The following is an 18,565-nucleotide window of genomic DNA, read 5'->3' as shown; positions in this document are numbered from 1 at the left end:
GCATCACAAGCTAGCGGTGCCAGAGGAGCGGTGACCCGGGGGTTGAGCGCCCCCTGTGCCGGGGAGGACAGTTTACATCACATATCGTACACGTTAGACATTATTACACATTCTACTACACAGTTGAGCTCAATAATACAAAGTGGATTTTATCCGAGTACAATTTTAACAATATTTATTGCAACTGATACACACACAGTGAAAACTACATGTACAAATATGCAATAACTATATGTACACATTTGCAATAGGTATATGTGCACATGTGCAATAACTATAGGTACACATGTGCAACAAATATTACACGTGTTTTTATAAAGTGAGTGATAAGAAAACATCAGAGGAGCAAAGTCACTTGTTGATTTGTGGAGTTATGCACCTCAGTGCAGTGGCGCTGCTAAGGGGGGCCAGGTGGGGCCACCTCGTTACAGTAAAGGCTATAATCAGAGTTTGTGCTTTTAAGCAGCACATAAGTCCAAACTGAATGAATTTCAAATCAGTGTGAAGAGCACCAACCACTCAATAAAATATTGCACAAAAATAAAAAAAACTGAGCCGGGTCACTTTTGACCCATGTTGTGTATCAAAGGGTTAAAGGGATAGTTCAATGAAAATTCACTCATTATCTACTCGCCACTATGCTGATGGAGGTGGTAGGTGAAGTGTTTGAGTCCACAAAACAGGTTAGGAGTCTCGGGTAAACAGTGTAGCAGCGAAATACAATACAATTGAAGAAATTAGTGAACTATCTTCAGACTTAAAAAAAAACAATAGTAAAAAAACATAACATGCCTCATACTGCTTCTCTGGTGTCAGACGAATGTCCGGGAGCCCCGACATTCAAATTCGACTCGAAACAGCATCATTTACACCGTCAGCTAGCTTAGCCGCTTCTGGTGGACTTTTAGGTTTAAAACACGTTGGAAATTACATTGTTTCAAGTCGAATATGAATGTCGGGGCTTGCGGACACTTTGATGAAAGCACACGAGCAGTATGGAGGCATGTTATGTTTTTTCTGTTGTTTTATTACGTGTGAAGATAGTTTACTAATGTCTTCAATTGTATTGGATTCGGCTGCTACACTGTTTACCCCTGAAACACCCAAAGTGTTTTTTGGACTGAAACACTTCTCCCACCCTCCATCGGCATAGGGGTGAGTAGATAATGAGGGAATCTTCATTTCTGGGTGAACTATCCCTTTAAGCTGAAAAGATAACGCTTGTTTGTGACTTACTATTTAACTCCACCCTGGCTTTATATAAAAGAATACTTCAAAGGATTCATTAATCAAAGAATTCATAATGTCACAGTTTCAGTGGTCATCGATTACTTTGATGTTTTAGACTGTAGCAAAGCTGAAAGATTTATACGATCTGAAGAGAAACAATAGTGTTTTTGACCTGAACAGATTTATTAGTCTGTAAGTACTGATAGTGATAGCACCACCTACTGCCAAAAGAAGGTAAGCCTCGTTTTACAACTTTAATTAAATTTACACACAATTTTCATTGTGTGGTGTTACACTTGATGGCGTGGACCGTAATGCATGATTTGTGGGCGTGGTCCATCGCCGCGTGACGAACTCAGGAAGTGACACGTTTATCCGAGTTCTCAAGTAGTCGGGCCCGCAGAGTGCTGCGCTATCTATCTGTCTTTATATCTATCTACCTATATGTATGTATGTATGTATGTATGTATGTATGTATGTATGTATCTATCTATCTATCTATCTATCTATCTGTCTGTCTATCTATCTATCTATCTATCTATCTATCTATCTATCTATCTATCTATCTATCTATCTCCTATCTACACCTGCTGGTCTGTCAGTCAGGATATTTCAGATTGTACTTGAACGCACCAGCATGTGTACTGTTGCCATGGAAACGTGAATCTGCTGATCTGAAGGAAGAGGCTAACTGCTAACAGCTAACTGCTGAATGTTATTCTGTCGTCAGTGTTCACAATGGAGACCCCCAAAGATGCCTCAGAAGCAGTCTTTATTAAAATCACTACAACCTGTGGAAAAAACCTGGTGAGTCTGAGTTTAACTTTAGTTCTAGTAGGATAAGTGACAGGTTAGCTTCACATGCTAACTACTAACTCCACCCACTTTAAATGAAGTTACCAAAGCAACAGAGGTTTGGAAATGTGTATATTCACCTTGAACTCGCTATATAAATAGATCAATTAAAAGAAAAAGCGAAATGTATGATAATAAAACTTCTGTATTATTCATCTTCAGCGTTTCATATGTAAAAAATGTGACTTTAAGGGGTGTAAGTTGATTTTCTATCACATACAGAGATCTCATGATTTTAAGGGTGATTTAAGGGAAACACACCAAATCTGCTCTTACAGTTTATAATGATCTGAAAATATTTGATCCCCTCCAGAGCATTTATGGAAACTAGTTCCTCATTATCTTTATTTGTTTCTTTATAACAAAGACAGAGATTAAAAGTTCATGAGGCTCGAAGTCTTGTTTGATTGCATAAATTGGCCCAGAGTGAATGATCCTTACACCCTGTGCTGTAGTTGATGGGACTCATTTATTTTATCACCCTATGTCAGAATGCTTTTGATTGATGTTCAAATTTGCAAGATGTAGCTTGAATGACTCGATCAGGGACACGTTGAAAACGCTGTTCGATCAGCTGAGGCTGTGAGTGCGTTGGATGACTGTCCACACCTCATGTTATTTATTCTGTCTCTCCTCTTGTTTTTCAGCAAGGGAAAAAGGCGGACAGCTTCCAGAGCTTTCTGCAGGTTGAAGTGGACAACGTTCTGCTGGGAGAGTCAGAGAACAAGCAGTACGACCCTGAGGAGCAGCGTGTCGACTACAACCTCACCTGCAACTATCCCTGTGTCCGTGACGTGCAGGCTCTCAGTGACATGGCCAACAAGCCAATCATATGTAAGTTGAGTTTGTGATGTTTCATTCTGTTGTTCATGCAAATTGCTCCACAGTGTCTCCTTGATAACCACACTTAGCTTAGCTGTTTATTTCAAACTGATACACCAACAGCAGATTGCACACATTCTCCAATAATGGAAAAAATACATCCAGTGATTAAAATGCTGATCTATTGTTATTTTAGGAAAAGACTAAGTTTCATATTACTGACCTACAACCTGCTGTTATATTAGTTATTATATGTTTACTTACCTGAGACTTGAACCCAAATTTCAAACAAGTGTAACTACACAACTAGTTCATGTACATGGAGTTAATTTCTTAATATTTTCACTTTCATAGCTCACTGACAACTACCTGACCTAACAAGCCAATTACAAGAAAGTCCCATTATTTAGCCTTATTGTTAATTTTTGTGACACTAACTAATTTTTTATTTTTTATTCTAGCTGATATATTTCATAAGAATTGGATTACCTGCGAAAAATGGCAGTAAATGTTTATGAAAGGTTTGTTAACTGGTCTGCAGATATTCTGTCTGGACACAGCAGGTCCAGTAGCCATGAGTCAAGTAAATTGCAGCTTAAACTAAAACAATTATCCCTGATCCTTGTAATATCATTTGGAGTAATTCGCTGAGTGTTGAATGAAACAGAAGAAGGCCTGGAGTCCTAATGCTCAGTACTGTCTTCAATTTTCACTGGATTAAACTGTGTTTTTTTTGTCGTCAGTGACAGTGAGTGAGTTCCAGCCCAAGGAGAAGAAAGTTGAGGCAAAGATGGTGGTGCTGGGCCAGGCTGTGGTCGACCTGATGCCGCTGCTGCAGGGTACAGATGTTCATGTTAGAAATCATGTTCACAATATGTCTGCATTTTATGATAACACAAACTGGTGCAGCTGTGGAGGCCAGGAAAGAAGAATCCTGTGAGTACATGACTTTCTTCTTCTTCAGGTGAGTGCAGCTTCTCAGCCACTGTCCCATTGCATCCAGTGACCAGCCCCTCAACCAAGGAGTCCAAGGTTGGACTGATAATAATTCAATAATATATAATAATCATAATGTATCACTCATTTAATAATATCACTCAGTTATTGTCAGGCACAGGGAGAGAGGTCACATCTTCTGTATTATTATCTAAGTTCTACAGTTTATAGCAGAAATATTAATAACATAATTCTAGTTTTGTAATTAAAGTTTTTTATACAGCACAATTCAAAACACAGGCACAAAGTGTTTCACATCGTTAAACAGTACTAAAACGTTTCAGGACTAAGGCAAATACAAAACAATAGAGCAATGTTGGACATAAAATGGTGCACGAGGATTTATGGAGGTTTACATGGAGTTTCACTTGTTATCTGCAGCCCTTCCATATTATTCAGAAATGCTTGTGCTCTATCACAGGCGCCAAATAGAGGAGGAGCAGGAAAAGAAAAAAGCAGCCAGGTGTGCAGGATAAGGATCCACAAAAAAAACACAATTGTTTAAAAAACAATAATTAGTTGGTTGTGTAACTGTAGGTAGAAAAACTCAGGCACAGTTTACAATCTTTAATGACATTTGTAGACAACATAATTGTTGATAAGCAAATCCAACAGCGTCATCATTTGACCCCTTTCAGCAGTCGACCCTGGACGTGAGTGTCAGTGTGTCGGCTCCACTTCTGTCTGAGGTTGAACTGTCGACCTCCAACCTGCTGAAGGTCACCATAGAGACAGCCTACGCCATCCCTGAGTCCTGGACGCTGCTGTCCAATGCCGCCCCAACTCCCTTCACATTCACTGCTGCCCTGGAGGTCCCAGTAATGGCTAAGGTGAATGCTGCACTGTTTTTGTAATTTAGCTTCTTTGAGTTGTTTTAATGAACTGTTTTACTGAACAACTTGTAAAGTGTTAGGAAGTGTAGCCCTCTAAGATAAAAACAAAAACTAGCGAGATTCTACCCCTTTGTGATCTAAGGTACTGATGCTGTACAACGGTCATGGTAAATCAAAATGTAACAGGAAAAAAAAACAAGATGTTCCCACTTCAATCATGAATGTTTCCAGGATTAATGATTTAACCACTGTGGGTATACTCTTCCTCTAACTTCCAGAAAGATCAGGCCCTGGTGTTTTGTGATGGGCAGCTGAAGCCAGGGGGGCAGAGGGAGGTGAACGGCAGACAGAAGAAGAGGCCCAACCAGGCCTTACTGGTCCAAGGAAACCACTTCATGCCTGGAGTTTATCTCCAAGAAGAGCCCATCGAGCAGGAGAACGGCGAGCTGAATGGATTAGAGGTAGCTGTGGATCTGGCCTCCGTCTGCTGCTTCAACGTCTCATTGATTGATTTGAGCTGTTTGCCACGTTACTGTCGATAACTGTCAAGGTTCGAATGTTCCTACAGGACCAGGAGTTTCGTAACGTGGCAGAGACCACGAATAGCAGGGTGAGCTGGGACACAGAGATGTGCTGCCTCCTGAATGCAAAAGGAGCTGCCAGGTCAGTGAAACACACAACTCACCTCTCCTCCTCCTCCTCCTCCTCCTCCTCCTCCTCCTCCTCCTATCTGTCCACCATGCTGCCTGATGGTCATGTCTACAAATAGATTATTCTGGAAAGGACATTAGATCTTAAGACTATGCCTGAACATTTTAGGATTCTGGTAGATTGTATTCGACAACTTGGATCCCTGTAAAGAAAAGTGGTAAAGTAATGGCTCAGGAAAATGACCTGAGAAGATGTTTATCAAAGTTTGTTTCTAACTTCAGGCTACGACAGAAGATCACTGAGAGCAGACTGTGGCCAGTGGAGATCATGAGGTCGGTGGCTCCTCAAGGAAAAGCAGGAAGCAAGCAGGTGAGAGAGCTTTGTTATTGAAGTATAGGTTTGGAAATATTATATATACAGTATTATTCAATAGTTTCTTCTCCATTGTGTATTGGCTCTGTGTCGTTAGCTCTCGAGCCTGAACCAGATCAGAGTAACGGACGACAACATCCACAATTGTTTCAGGCAAAATCGCATTAAAGTTCAAGGAAAGTTAATGCAACATTTTGTGTAATTTGTCCTTGTGTGTGTTTTTTTCTTGCCTTGTGTAGTCGGCTGAGGAGACGTCAGAGATCCTCTCCCACTGTGTGGCATTTGTGGATATGGGGCAGCTGCTGTATCCCGGTATCAGACGCATCCGAGGAGCGTACAGTGTCCGTGCCTTCTCCGAGGCCGAGTTGCTGAAAAAGGTCATACAAATTCACACAAGGATGTATACTGCACTTTGCTGAATATACAAAATAACCCAAATACTGCTTCCACCGTGTTTCTGTTACTGAGCTTCAACTAAAGAGAGTTTGTCATCTGTCTTGTGCTCAAAGGCCAAGAGGAATGTCAGTGTGTTAAAGGAACTGGAGAAGGCTGCATCCAAACAGATGAAAGCTCGCACCAGCTCAGCTGTAAGCTCGAACAAGGGAAAGGCAGGGAAGAATATGGATGGAGGACAGAAGGCAGTCAAGGATTCAAAGGATCCAGCCAAAAAGGTGAGAAAGGTCCTCACTGGGAAAAATGTTACCTGTTAAAAGACAGTTTAATTAACAGAATTCCCGGAAAATTTTAAATCATATAAGATAGAAACTGTAAAACAAATTCTCCAAATTTTCCAACCCGAGCAAAAACAATTTCTTCTGGATTCATCAATGAAAAACAGATCAGATTTTCATTCTTTCAGTTTCACAAAGTACGACTTTTGGGAAATCTGTTAGTTTAAAGTAAAAGTTGTGTTTGTTTGTCAGCAACCTGCCAATCAGGGCAAGACTGCTCCAGCCGAGAACGACAGCCCGACCGAGACGGAGCCGAACGTCAACACAGACCAAAATGTAAGTTTCCACTAAACGGCAGCAAAACACTGTTCAGTAATGATGAGTCATTTTCTGAAAACTGTGTTTTTAATCACGGTTCATTACAGATTGAATCATCGCTTGTGAATAAATACTATGAACTTATATTCACTTTACCTGCTTACTGTTATGTGATACTTCTGAAAGCCTTCATCATATTGACACCTCACTCCTCTTAATGACAGACGTATTCTGAATCCAGAACCTACCTGATCATTGAGATTTCCTTGGAGAAACCACTGGTGCCCGTTACCTCTCCAGAGGAACTGTCCAGAAGGTAACGTGTTACATAAATCCAGCATCCTGTGGTCGCTGAGCTTGACCCCGTTCTATTGATTACGATGTTTCTAGATTGTGGCCCTGAGCAAATCAAACTTAAGCTATCAGACAATGAACTGTTCACCAACATGAACTCTTAGTTCTAATAGTGACACGTTCATACATTTCTTCATGGCCCTGTGGGTTTCTTACCGACTGTGAAACACTAGTGGGTGAGAATGTGTCTCTGTTTCCTCCTGCAGGGTGAAGGCATTGATCCCACCCAGAGCTCTTCCTCTAGATGGTCCTCGCAGAGCAGCAGAGGTAAAACACACACACAGTAACACAAACGTGCCAAAAACACCCACACACACAAGATAAACCACACACATCAGGGGAGCGATGCTAACTTTCTTTACATTCTTTAAACTCTCTGCGCTGGTGTGTGCTCCTGCAGGCTGTGGGGGACTTCCACAGGCAGGTAGGCAGTGTGGTGACCCAAGTTTCAGACCAGTATCGGGAATTATTTGGAGCAACATGCAAGCCGTCAGAAGACATCAGCCCGGAGCAAGTGGCAGTTCAGCTGATGGGAGCGCTCAATGTCTCTGGGAGATACTTCGCCTTCAAGGAGGAGATGAAGGTCAGAACAACTGCATACAGCACACAGGTGAAACTAGCAGGAACCCTGACAGTCTTCAATATATGTGTGTGTGTCTGTGTGTGTGTGTGTGTGTGTGTAGCATGCAGTGGTGAGGCTTGTACGTGACAAAATGCGGAAGACAGATCCAATCACTGACACTCAGGATCTAAAGGCTTTCGTTAGTAAGCTCTACGTCTATCTGGTGGATGAGATGCACATCGCCCTCAACAAGGTAACACATACACACACACACACACACACACACACACACACACACACACACACACACACACACACACACACACACACACACACACACACACACACTCAGTCGTGTCTTCAGGACATTACATTGACCTATATGGATTTCCTGAAGACTTTCTCTAACCGTAACCATACTGACTACTAGCCTAAAGCCAATCTTAACCTAAAACTAACCCCGGCCTTAACACTTGTCATCACCTTAAAATGTACTTGTTCTTTGTCCTCATAAATAAGAGAAATCCCCATAATATGACTGTGTTAATAGACCTGGTGAGTAATACCTGGACCACAAACACGCACATATAACATATATATGCTCGTTTTCTCCTCTCCAGATTTATTCAGAAGACGGTGATAACGATTCCACGGATGAATTCCAGTTGAGTTCTTCTCAGCTCAGACATTTTGCAAAGGAAGCTCAAGTGACTGGGGATTATGATCAGGCTGCTCATTACTGCCACGAGGTACGACATCATGCCCGTCAGGCCTAATGCATCCGCTCCTAAATCAAAAATAAATAGAGTTGAAAAGCAAGATATACGCTAAACAGAGCAGCGTTGGAAGCTAATTACTCACTATTGTACAGAAATATACAAACTGCAGGGCTTCTGTTTGTTTGTATCAGTGTGTGTGTGCGTGTGTGCGTGTGTGCGTGTGTGCGTGCGTGTGTGCGTGTGTGTGTGTGTGTGTGTGTGTGTGTGTGTGTGTGTGTGTGGCCATGTCCTGCTGCAGCTGTGATTAGCGCAGATAATGATATTAATGAGTGCCTGCTGAATATTGTATTTTTTCTCCCCCAGCTCGTGGTGAGAAACCCCAATGAGCCCTCCCATAGATTTGAGTGGGGGGGTCTCTGCATGATGATTGGAGACCACATGAAGGCTAAAGAGTGTTTCCATGATGCGGTATCCATCCAGCACACACATCAGCCCAGGTTAGACACGGCCCAGTTCATCTAAAACCATAGTGTCAAACTTTAATCTCGTGGTTCCTGTTTTGCACGGCTGCATGATTGTGTCTTATTGAGAGCAGTGAGCAGAACCCTGTCATCATTCTGCCCCTGTCTGGGTTCTGTTGAACTTTTAAAGACTTTTTTACTCGTTTCTTTGTGGATTTCTTTTTGTTGAGAGTTTTTATTTTAAAACAATTCCCACAGAAGATATTCTCTCGTTTGGTTTTTAGATTCCTGTCTTTGCTTGAGTGTGTAGTCTGTTCTTTTCCTTGTCTTCATCAGTGCAGTTTCTCATCAGTGTGTCGTGAGCTTCTCAGTGTTTTCAAGTTTTGTTATTCCCCAGACGGTGTTTTAGTGTTTTACTACAAAGTTTCGTCTCATTTCTGCTCCTTCTGCTCGGGAGTTTAAGATACCACTGCTTTCTTGATTGCCAATCTGTGCCAAGCCCATTAATCTGTTCGTTTAATCTGTCCTCGTGTAGCATCTACAATTGGGTCCTCACCTCACCTCTGTCCAGAGCCTATATACTATCTATCATGATTATTTATCCATCACAGATACTAAAATAATATTAGGTGTACTGCCATTATATAACAGGACATTATAAAGATACTTCCAGTTCAATGGGCCTCTGCTCCCAGTCAGTGCTAATTTACATAAAATAAAATTAATAGGTAAAGTATCTTCCCCTGCACCTCATCACATATCTTTTATTACAGATGTTAATTCACTTTGTCATTTTGTACATTGGAAACTGTGTGAAAAGGAAAATGTTGGATCAGCGACAGCCCATCCTAACTTTACTGGAAGGCGACTCAGGAGGATTTATGTTTAACCAGGCATCCAAATAATCTGATGCAGAAAATGTAAATGTGGATCCTTTCCTTGTTTCCGCAGCCTTATGATGTGTGGCGTGTTGTCAGCAAAGTCTGAACGTTACATCGATGCTCGGACCTTCCTGGAGCTGGCGACGGATAAAGGCCCTCCCAGTGTGGTGGCCTGGACGCTGCTGGGTGAGATGGAAGTTTAAGTTCCTACTCGCTGCTGTTTTACCTGTGAACCTGCTGCTAACTGCAACAACATAAACACTGCTACTACCAACCCTCTTCTGTCGAATCTCTACCCAGTTAACGTTCACCCAGTATGATGGACCCTCCTGTAATATTCGAGCTTCACAGGAATTTTTTGAATGATATGGTCTATGTGTAGTTTTGTTATTAATTTAACAGTTGGATTCCTTTTTCTTTAAGGCAGTTATGTGTTCCATCATTTCACTGCTGTAGGTTAATGTGTAAATCTGTCTTTAAGAGCTTCTAACAGATTAATTTGTCTGGCTCCAGAACATAATGTTGATTCAGTGTCCTGTTTTAAAGCTTTTCATGAGAAAATCCTCATGAGTATTCTTAAACTAGTCTAAAACAGGTATTAAATATGTATTCAAAAAACTTTAACAACATTAGTAGAGAAAGAAAGATGTATGGAAGATTTCACTATGGTCTGTCTTCATGTTCTCGTGGTCCGTTGCCCAGGTTTCCTCCATGAGTGGCAGAATGAACCCATCCTGGCTCAGAGGGCTTTTCTGGAGGCCAAAAAGCAGCTGATTGCAGTCATGGCAAAGAAGCAACCACAAGCAGGGGAGTTGAAAAAGAAACGCAGAGGCCTGAAGACCAAGCAGGTGGGGGAAGTGGACACAGCCACTCCTGTGTGTCAGTCTCCTGATGTAAATCAAGGTGAGGGGACCCCAGGCCAGAAAAACTCAAATGTAAATAGAAAATGCAGTGAGAGAGTAATCCTAATCCCTGTTGTGCATGGTTTAGATACATTGTGTTGGCAAGAGCCATCTGAAAATAAGGCTTGTGTTATCTTTTGTGTTTGTCGTACACTCTCGACAATATTATTGTGTTTTTTCTCCCAGATCCAGAGTTCGTTAACCAGAACTCAGAGAGGCACAAAGAGTCTTCAGCAAAAAGTGTCAGCAACAGTTCTGCTCCAGAACGTCCCACCACCATTTACATAGAGGCTGTCAAGTTCCTGCTGCAGAACAATGCACTGCAGGTAAAAACACACTCAGCATCGTGTGGTTTGTTAAGCCACTAGTCAAATATGTAGATAAGAGGGTCCCTTCAAGTTCAAAATCAAAGTGTAAAAGATGCCAGTTGTCAGCTGACACGGTTGTGTTGTCATCAGATGGCGGGGCACGCTCTGTCCCAGGAGCTCCTGTGTTCAGACGGAGGTCAGAGCGTCTCCTACCTCTTTCATCTGGCCCAGCTGCAGCTGCTCAAAGCTGAGTACCGCAGTGCTGCTGCCACCCTCAAGAAGGCACTGTTTCAAAGAGATCAGGTACTCACACACACACACAGTCTACTGGCTGCAGCACTGAGCAACAACCTTCAGTCTATGGTGGGTGGAAAAATGTGTTGTTACCTGTAAAGCTTATTCTCCCCTGTGAGCAGGATGCAGACATATGGGCTCTGAACGGTCACTGTCACTTCCTGCGAGGGGCCTTCAGTGGCGCCCAGGAGAGCTACGAGCGGAGCCTGCACTTACCACAGCAGCCGTCTGACTCTCACCCTGTTCTCCTCCGCTCGGGATCCATCTACCTCCGGAATAAGATGGTCAGATACTGAGACAGTTCAGATCATGTTATAAATGTGTATGTGTGTCATAAACAGAACACTGTGCTATAGAGACAAGACAGAAATCACAGTCATTCTCATTAAATGTGCATTTAAAGCTCTTGATTAATATTACAAAACACCATTTGCAAGCCACTAACTCGTAGACTCAGAGTAACTGAATCTCTTTTGTGTTTTTAACTTTCAGTTTGAAAAAGCCAAAGGGGTCTACCTGCGGGCGTGTGAACAGTCGCCCTCCTGCCTGACGTGGCTGGGACTGGGCACCGCCTTTTACCGGGTAAAGCTCCACTTCCAGAACAACGATGGAAATTACATCAACTATTATTTAAGTTTATATATAAAAATGTAAAATTGTTCAGATGACATTTAAGGAGGGTGAGGCTTAGTGATAGTACTTGAAAGTACTGAGAACTAACTTGGATTCAAGAGTTGCAACTACTTTTATGAACTTTGAAAAGAAGTGAGCCGTGGTTGTGTTTGTTTTTGTGTAGTTGGACAATCTGTCTATAGCCGAGGAGGCTCTGACCGAGGCCAACCATTTAAACAACCAGAATGCAGAGGTGTGGGCCTACCTGTCTCTTATTTGCCTCAGGGTGAGTGATGACGACTCTGAAAACACATAAGCTACGTCCCAGTTCGGTTTTTAAAAAAAAATGACACAATGGGTCCACATGAAGTCTTTCTTTACCCAAATATGGGAGCACAGCCTGTGTATCCTGTGCTCCCACAATCCTGCAGAGCAAGTTTAGTTCGACCTTCAACTCCCCCTCAAAGGACACACGTGTGAGTGGGCTGCGTCTCTGCAGGAATGCAGCCCCTGAACTGGGACACAGTTTAAATGCACTTAAATCACTTGTTCTCTGTTCCTCAGGGATCTGATCTAACATGTGACGAACCATTTGTTTTCAGACCGGCAGACAAGAGGAAGCAGAGCAGTTCTATAAGTTTGCAGTGAGGGTGAGTGGTGTTTTCAAAGTAGTTGATCTTTGTTGCATTTCATTTGTTTCTAAAACAGCAAAAACAAAGCTTATGAATTCCTTGTTGAATCGAAAAATAAACACATTTAATAATAAGAGAAAATGTTTTCATAGATATTCTGTTATATATGCTTTTGTTTTCTGGTTACACAAACACATCTGAGCCTCTGTGTTTATCCTTCATTTTGTCATAATGTTTTCATTTGAGTAACGTGAATTATTATTTGGGTTTTTTATTTTTCTCCAGACTCACAAAAACCTTTCTTCTCTTTTTTCGTGTTTTCAGTTTAAACTGCAGAAGAAGTCTCTCCTCACAGAGTTCAATGAGCTGAAGAATCAGCTCCGCCTCAGTCGCCTGGTGTTACAGTCATAACTGTCCCCTGTCCCTGTTAGAGTGAGTCCCCAGATGCTCCTCCTCTTTTTGTTATCTTTGTTTCTTTGTTTGAAATAGAACCCTGTTTCTTGCCTTTTCTGTTAGTTCATGTTACCTGCATTGTCCGTTACAATCCTACAACCAAGTTCATGCTCTGGAGCAAACTCTGCCACAGGGTGTTAATGATTTAACTGACATGTACACCGTTTGTATTTAACACTTTATTTTGCAAATGAAACACACATTCACGTAATTTATCACGTTTTCCAGACAGTGTAAATCAACGACTAAGCCAAAGCCTCAATAGTTCAAGTTCAATATTGACAGTGCAAACAATCTCAAATACATATAAATAAAATGCAGAATAGTCTTTTAAAAAATTCATAGCATTATAAAAAGAAAAGAACAAAGGGCATGTGGTGACAGAATACCGACAGAATTCAAACAAATGTAACGGGAGAAACCTTTTCATTCACCTTTATCATCAAACAGCAAAGAAACAAGACTCCCGAGACGTTCTGGCCTTAATGTTCTAAAAAATAAATCCTGCCAGATTTTGGCACCTGCGCTTTCAAGAAATGCATTTTAGACCTGAATACTTTTAATATTTTCCAAAATGTAACTGTGACTGCAAATGTATCAACAATACATTCTCTCTACCTTTAAAAACAAATGTGTTGAGATGGTCACTTTTGCCCTTATATGTTTCTAAATAAAAGAAATCTTTCCACATGTTGTGTAAATTGTTCCATCCGTGCTCTGTGTCTGGCGTCTGTGGCATCGTGTGATCACTGTCTGACCTGAGCGAAGACGTCTCGCAGCCACGCTGAGTCCTCATAGAGACGAGGGTCGCCCAGGTACTCCGCGGTCCTCTTGTAGAAGTAGTAGTACAACACAGAGGCTGGGAACAGGGGGAATATGGGAGAGAAGGTTAAATATACAAAAAATATATACTTGTTTCCCACATTCTACTTTATTTTTAAGGTTCCCTGAGTGAGAGTGTCTTGAAATATTAATAAAAAGTAACGACTCCGAGGTGACTTTATCACAGACGCTGACATTTATGATTTTAAAATAGTTTTTTGTGTCCCAAGGAAAACGTTTGTCATCAGTGCAGTGTGTATATTTGGTTGTAATGTGTATTAACAACCTCCTTTGCTGTGGCATCGATCGTATTTTTTGTTTTTTGCATATTTCACCCTTCGAGTCCAAGTTCCTACTGTTTATTATGACTGTTCACAATGATAGAGTTTTCTTGAGGCAGCTACAATACGTGACTGTACACAGACAATCAGACATTGTAAATCCCCTCCAGCATTTACGTCTTCAGGATCATGAAAGAACAGTTGAGGTCAGCAGACTTCACCGTGTCTTATCTTTACGTGATGATTAGAGAGATTTGGTGAAGTGGGTGACGCAACACTGCATCACACTAACTGTCTGGCTGGGTGGGTGCTAACACAGTAAACACACAGACACAGAGAACAAGGCTGCAGTGAGTTCTCATACAGCTTCACCTGCAGAGAACAACAGCGAGACAATAAATCCCTTTATCCACTTAGGAGCTTATATGTGTATGAAAATCACACCCACATAATTTTGTGTGATCACTGTCTGGAGCCTGAGGACAGACGGAAACAATAAAACTGTGAGGACGAGGTCAGTCTCCTCCTTCAGAGAATAAGGAGGAGACTCATTAAGTTAACAGGGTGACATTAGCCCGTTAAAGGTAAAGGGAAAACCAGCATTTATTTTATTTTATTTTAATAAATTCAGCTGAAAGAAAACAAAACTTCAGCTGGATTTTAATATGTCATTAAAACGTCCTGTAAACTGAGCATGTTTCCAATTCAAAATATAATTTATATGATCAGTGCAGTACTGTGTGCTTCACTTGGTGTGTTAAACAATTTAAACTCATGTACTGTATACCTCTGTTTTTTACTTTTTGACAGAAAAACATGCTTAAGGAAAAGTTGTGGTGAACATAAATACATTTGACATTTAACTTATCATCTCACCTGTTCTTTGGAACACAAACAGCACCTGAAGACCGTCTGTCCACACAAATCTGTTGGTATTCAGCCAACGCAGATTCTGAAAAGATGATAGAAAACAGGAAACGTCACTTTACTTAAAAGACAGAGAGGATGAAAAGTATTATACTTGATAATCTTCTTCTCATTTATGAAACCAAACTGTTGGGGAACTGGACAACTTTTCATCTGTTAAGTCACCTGACAACACTGGTAACTACTCTCCAGTGCTGTTACGTACCATAAGCCAGGAGTGGAGTATGATGCTCAAGGTCAGGTAGAGAGCAGAGAGCATTAGCAGCATTCTAAACCGCTCTAGCAATATGGCGACCAGGCCGACCTGGAACACGAAGGTGTTAAACAGCATCAGCAGAATGATGATCACGTTGAACAGGATGGAGATGTCCTGGATTCTGTCAAAGAGAAGCACAAGAAGGAGAGAAGAGAAGGAAATTCAAACTTTGAGAGGAGGAAAATATCATTTCATGTCATTCCAGCTTCCAAAGCAGAGGATTGTTTAGATTGTTTGGAGCCAACGATGATGTTTGTCTGTAAACTTACATGAAAAGCACCAGCTGCACGGCCGGTTCAGTCCTCAGCAGTTCACTGAACGAGTTGACAAACAGGTCGAAGGAGAGCAGGCTGAGCTGAATCAGCAGCACCAGAGAGTAGTTGCTGGTCTGGAGCGTCTCCGGCCCGAAGGCTGGGCGCCCGGGCGGACTGTGGTTCCACGATGGATCCAAGGCTGCACCGCTCTCGCACACATGCACTACATAGAAACATAAATCCACACGCACACACTACGGTCCTGACTGTGTGGGGTTCCTGATGAGGCGTTCTAATGACTCCACTCTGGTTTCCTGAACGCAGGTGAGGTGATACAACATCAGGGCTCCTGTTCACTCGCTGAAAAACTGAAGTCCGTTAAAAATGGGAGAGTAAGTGTTGGGTTGGGATGAGCTGCCAGGAAGATGTGAGCATGTCACAGCTGTTTTACAAGCAGCTCAATCCAGTCTGTGTGGTGGTGAAGCCCTCGTGCACTGGGAGGCCACAACGGGTCAGACATCAGTGTCCATGTTACATCCAGCAGAGATTCTGTGGAAGAAAACAAGAGACTCATCAGTGTTCTGATAAACTGGGCAGGCTTTGTTTTAGGGTGTTACTGCTTCACGTGCACCTGATGCAGAGACTTGATTTGAAAGAGAAAAATACAAAACTACCAAACTTATCCAAACATTTCACAATGAATCCATTTAACTGTCTAACGCTGTAGATCTCAAACCTCTGCCAAGGCCCAAAGGTCCTTTGAATTCAATCAAGCATATTGCACACACTCATAAATATCCGTCCCCTGAATATGCCTGATTTTCAGATTATTATTCTGTGACAAATCAACAAAAATGTTGTGGAAAAAAACCTCAAAGATCTGCTCCCTGATCCAGATGCTCACCGAAGTTTAACTAATTCTTTCTCATGTCTCACCCAACAGCAAAATCTCACGGGAAGCGGTTATGTTGTTTTTACGGAATCCTGCTAACTAACAAACAAAGAAGCAAATGAAACCCAGACGACCTTGGCAGATAAACTTTACACTTTTCTGACTTTTTTTGCACCTTTTTAAAAATATTGAAATGTCAGTATAAACTGAAATTTTAAAGAGCATAAATCTTCCCAACTCAACAATAATAATGATAACTTTATGTGTATAGCACTTTTCAATACACGTAAAAAGCTTCACATCGAACAATATGACACCCACAATTAGAATATAACAGCCTATTTTTCAGAGTTCTGTGCTGCTGTTGGTTTGAAAGGAATGAATAGTTTAGGGCCAAAAATCAATTTCTCATCCCTTTTTGCTTTTGCTTTCACAATTTGTTAAAATTCACTTTGTATTTCATGAAAAGCGATTTGAATTGCTTTGTTGTTTAAAATGTGCACAAATAAACTTCTCCTCAGATGGTTTGTGTTTTATTTCTTCACATTTCTGTTTCTCTTGTTCTGTCATTAGTTTTCGTTGCAACTTCGTTCAAACAGTGAAATAGTCGATTGTTGTGTGTTAAACAAAGTCACAGGGACATTGAATCCGATATTTAATTTTTAAAATGTTATGTTTTCAGTAAATAAAGCACCAAAAATGAAATTTACTCCACCTCCCTGATTGTGTTGACGTGTTTCTCAGCCTCGTACCTTACAGACCCGGACAAATAAAACCAAACTGATCGGTGCCAATACAGGCAAGTGGGAGAATCTATTATGTAGTAATGTGGTTGAATAGAACCTCACAAACATTTCAATTGAAGATATTAAACTTTAAACCTCCAAAACAAGTTCCTACACTGATTACAAATTAAATCCCATCAGGACATTTAAGCACGAAATCACATATTTACCAGAAAGTAGAAAATCAGCTTCTGTCCCCACTTTAATGAGATTTAATCAGACCGTGAGTTGCTCCGCCTCATCCACACTTAAGAACAAACTGTTTGTGTTTCCCCTCTCACTGACGCCGCTGTGAGTGTTGGCTAAGCAGCGACTGTAAATGTTGGCCTCGGCTCCTCGGGCCTCTCCTGAGCCAGGATCACTCTCCAGCCGGCTCCCTCACACCGACACCAGGCGGATCCTCTTATGACCCCTATTTTTACAGCTTGGCCGGGCCTCAGCAGGTGCGAGGGAGATTAAGCGACAGACACCGGAGCCTCAGCCAGGAGTCTGCCTCACTCCTGAAAGACGTCCCAATGGGAATCTGGGTTAGCAGCTCCACCGTTTGCAAATGTGCATCAACAAAGAGAAATAAAACCAGATGAAGGTTTTTACAGGTGAAACATCTTGTTCACGGTTTCCTACAGCTTTGGCTACACGTTTGAGAAGAAGAGTTATATCAATGTGCGTTTACTTTTTTAGGTTTTATCAAACTATGTCTGATATTTAGTTTTTCTTTGACGATAATAGAGGTGTGATTTAAAAGACAAAGCTTTTGTTGCTGTGAGTGAGCTCCCAGTTTGTCGTCCTCAGTATCGCTCCAGTTAATCTTCTTAAGAAACTACAGATCAGCTTGTTTGTTTTACACAGAAATCATCAATATTCTCCTTTTGCTTTCACAGGATTTCTACAGCTATTCTATCAAACTGCGGCCGAAGCACAAAAGTGTGTTTACCTGCATGTGGAGGTTGATTTGAGAGGCTGACGCTGTCCGTATGTCTCCTTATGATGCAGGAGGCCACAGCACAGATTGACAGCTTGTCTCTACATCCTAGCAACAGCTCTAACCCCCCCCCCCCCCCCCCCCCCACACACACACCACCACCACCACCACCTCTCTAATAGACAGGCACAAGGGTTTTGTCCTGAGACATACTATGAGCTGTGGTGAGTTTACACTGATCTTCATGGCAGCAGACTCCAGCTATTCATGATTGTAGTTTTAAAAATAATGTTATTAATAATGTGTGGATGAAAATAAATGATGTAATCTTTTACAATGTATGAGTGCATTGGTCTGAATTTATTAATCCTTCTTTTAAATATTTTGTCAATCACTTGAAAGCACTTAGAACTGCAATTGATTGTTTGAAAGGTGCTGTATGAATAAAGTTTGATTGATTGATTAATTGATTTATGCAAAGGAACCCATTAAATATGAGA

At 41.5% G+C, this 18,565-nt stretch overlaps 2 protein-coding genes and 1 long non-coding RNA gene across 4 annotated transcripts in view; 1 reads left to right on the top strand and 2 right to left on the bottom strand.

The window, feature by feature from the left end:
* The first annotated feature begins 1,916 nt into the window (after nucleotides 1-1,916).
* cfap70 (cilia and flagella associated protein 70) lies at nucleotides 1,917-12,926 on the top strand. The gene is made up of 26 exons (XM_034578114.1): nucleotides 1,917-2,037; nucleotides 2,733-2,919; nucleotides 3,651-3,746; nucleotides 3,872-3,939; nucleotides 4,542-4,733; nucleotides 5,015-5,197; nucleotides 5,305-5,399; nucleotides 5,669-5,756; nucleotides 5,999-6,136; nucleotides 6,269-6,430; nucleotides 6,683-6,766; nucleotides 6,973-7,064; nucleotides 7,309-7,369; nucleotides 7,503-7,685; nucleotides 7,786-7,917; nucleotides 8,285-8,413; nucleotides 8,747-8,880; nucleotides 9,796-9,911; nucleotides 10,428-10,628; nucleotides 10,814-10,953; nucleotides 11,086-11,238; nucleotides 11,352-11,513; nucleotides 11,722-11,811; nucleotides 12,026-12,127; nucleotides 12,444-12,491; nucleotides 12,798-12,926. The coding sequence occupies exons 1-26, from the start codon at nucleotides 1,969-1,971 to the stop codon at nucleotides 12,882-12,884; spliced, it is 3,192 nt and encodes a 1,063-aa protein (XP_034434005.1). The 5' UTR covers nucleotides 1,917-1,968; the 3' UTR covers nucleotides 12,885-12,926.
* A 164-nt stretch (nucleotides 12,927-13,090) lies between these two features.
* Nucleotides 13,091-18,565, bottom strand: part of LOC117759143 — a 6,855-nt gene continuing 1,380 nt past the window's right edge. Inside the window, exons 2-3 of the long non-coding RNA XR_004613431.1 lie at nucleotides 16,338-16,346; nucleotides 13,091-13,221 (exon numbers count right to left, since the gene is read on the bottom strand). This is a non-coding gene — a long non-coding RNA (uncharacterized LOC117759143). The remainder of the gene's footprint in view (nucleotides 13,222-16,337; nucleotides 16,347-18,565) is intronic.
* Nucleotides 13,221-18,178, bottom strand: LOC117759142 (transmembrane protein 138-like). 2 transcript variants are annotated; one of them, XM_034581081.1, is made up of 6 exons: nucleotides 18,078-18,152; nucleotides 17,314-17,643; nucleotides 15,482-16,015; nucleotides 15,162-15,333; nucleotides 14,906-14,981; nucleotides 13,221-13,785 (listed from the first exon to the last, which is right to left on the bottom strand). In XM_034581081.1, exons 4-6 carry the CDS (start codon nucleotides 15,285-15,287, stop codon nucleotides 13,673-13,675), a joined length of 315 nt encoding a protein of 104 aa, XP_034436972.1. In that variant the 5' UTR covers nucleotides 15,288-15,333; nucleotides 15,482-16,015; nucleotides 17,314-17,643; nucleotides 18,078-18,152; the 3' UTR covers nucleotides 13,221-13,672. The 2 variants fall into 2 exon arrangements, with proteins under 2 accessions (XP_034436972.1, XP_034436971.1); XM_034581080.1 differs by lacking the exon at nucleotides 17,314-17,643 and having other exon boundaries at nucleotides 18,078-18,178.

The sequence above is a fragment of the Hippoglossus hippoglossus genome, chromosome 3 (assembly GCF_009819705.1).
Source record: "Hippoglossus hippoglossus isolate fHipHip1 chromosome 3, fHipHip1.pri, whole genome shotgun sequence".
In the NCBI taxonomy this organism is placed as follows: Eukaryota; Metazoa; Chordata; class Actinopteri; order Pleuronectiformes; family Pleuronectidae; genus Hippoglossus; species Hippoglossus hippoglossus.
Note: the sequence above shows the minus strand (reverse complement) of the source record. Positions and strands in the feature narration are given on the sequence as shown.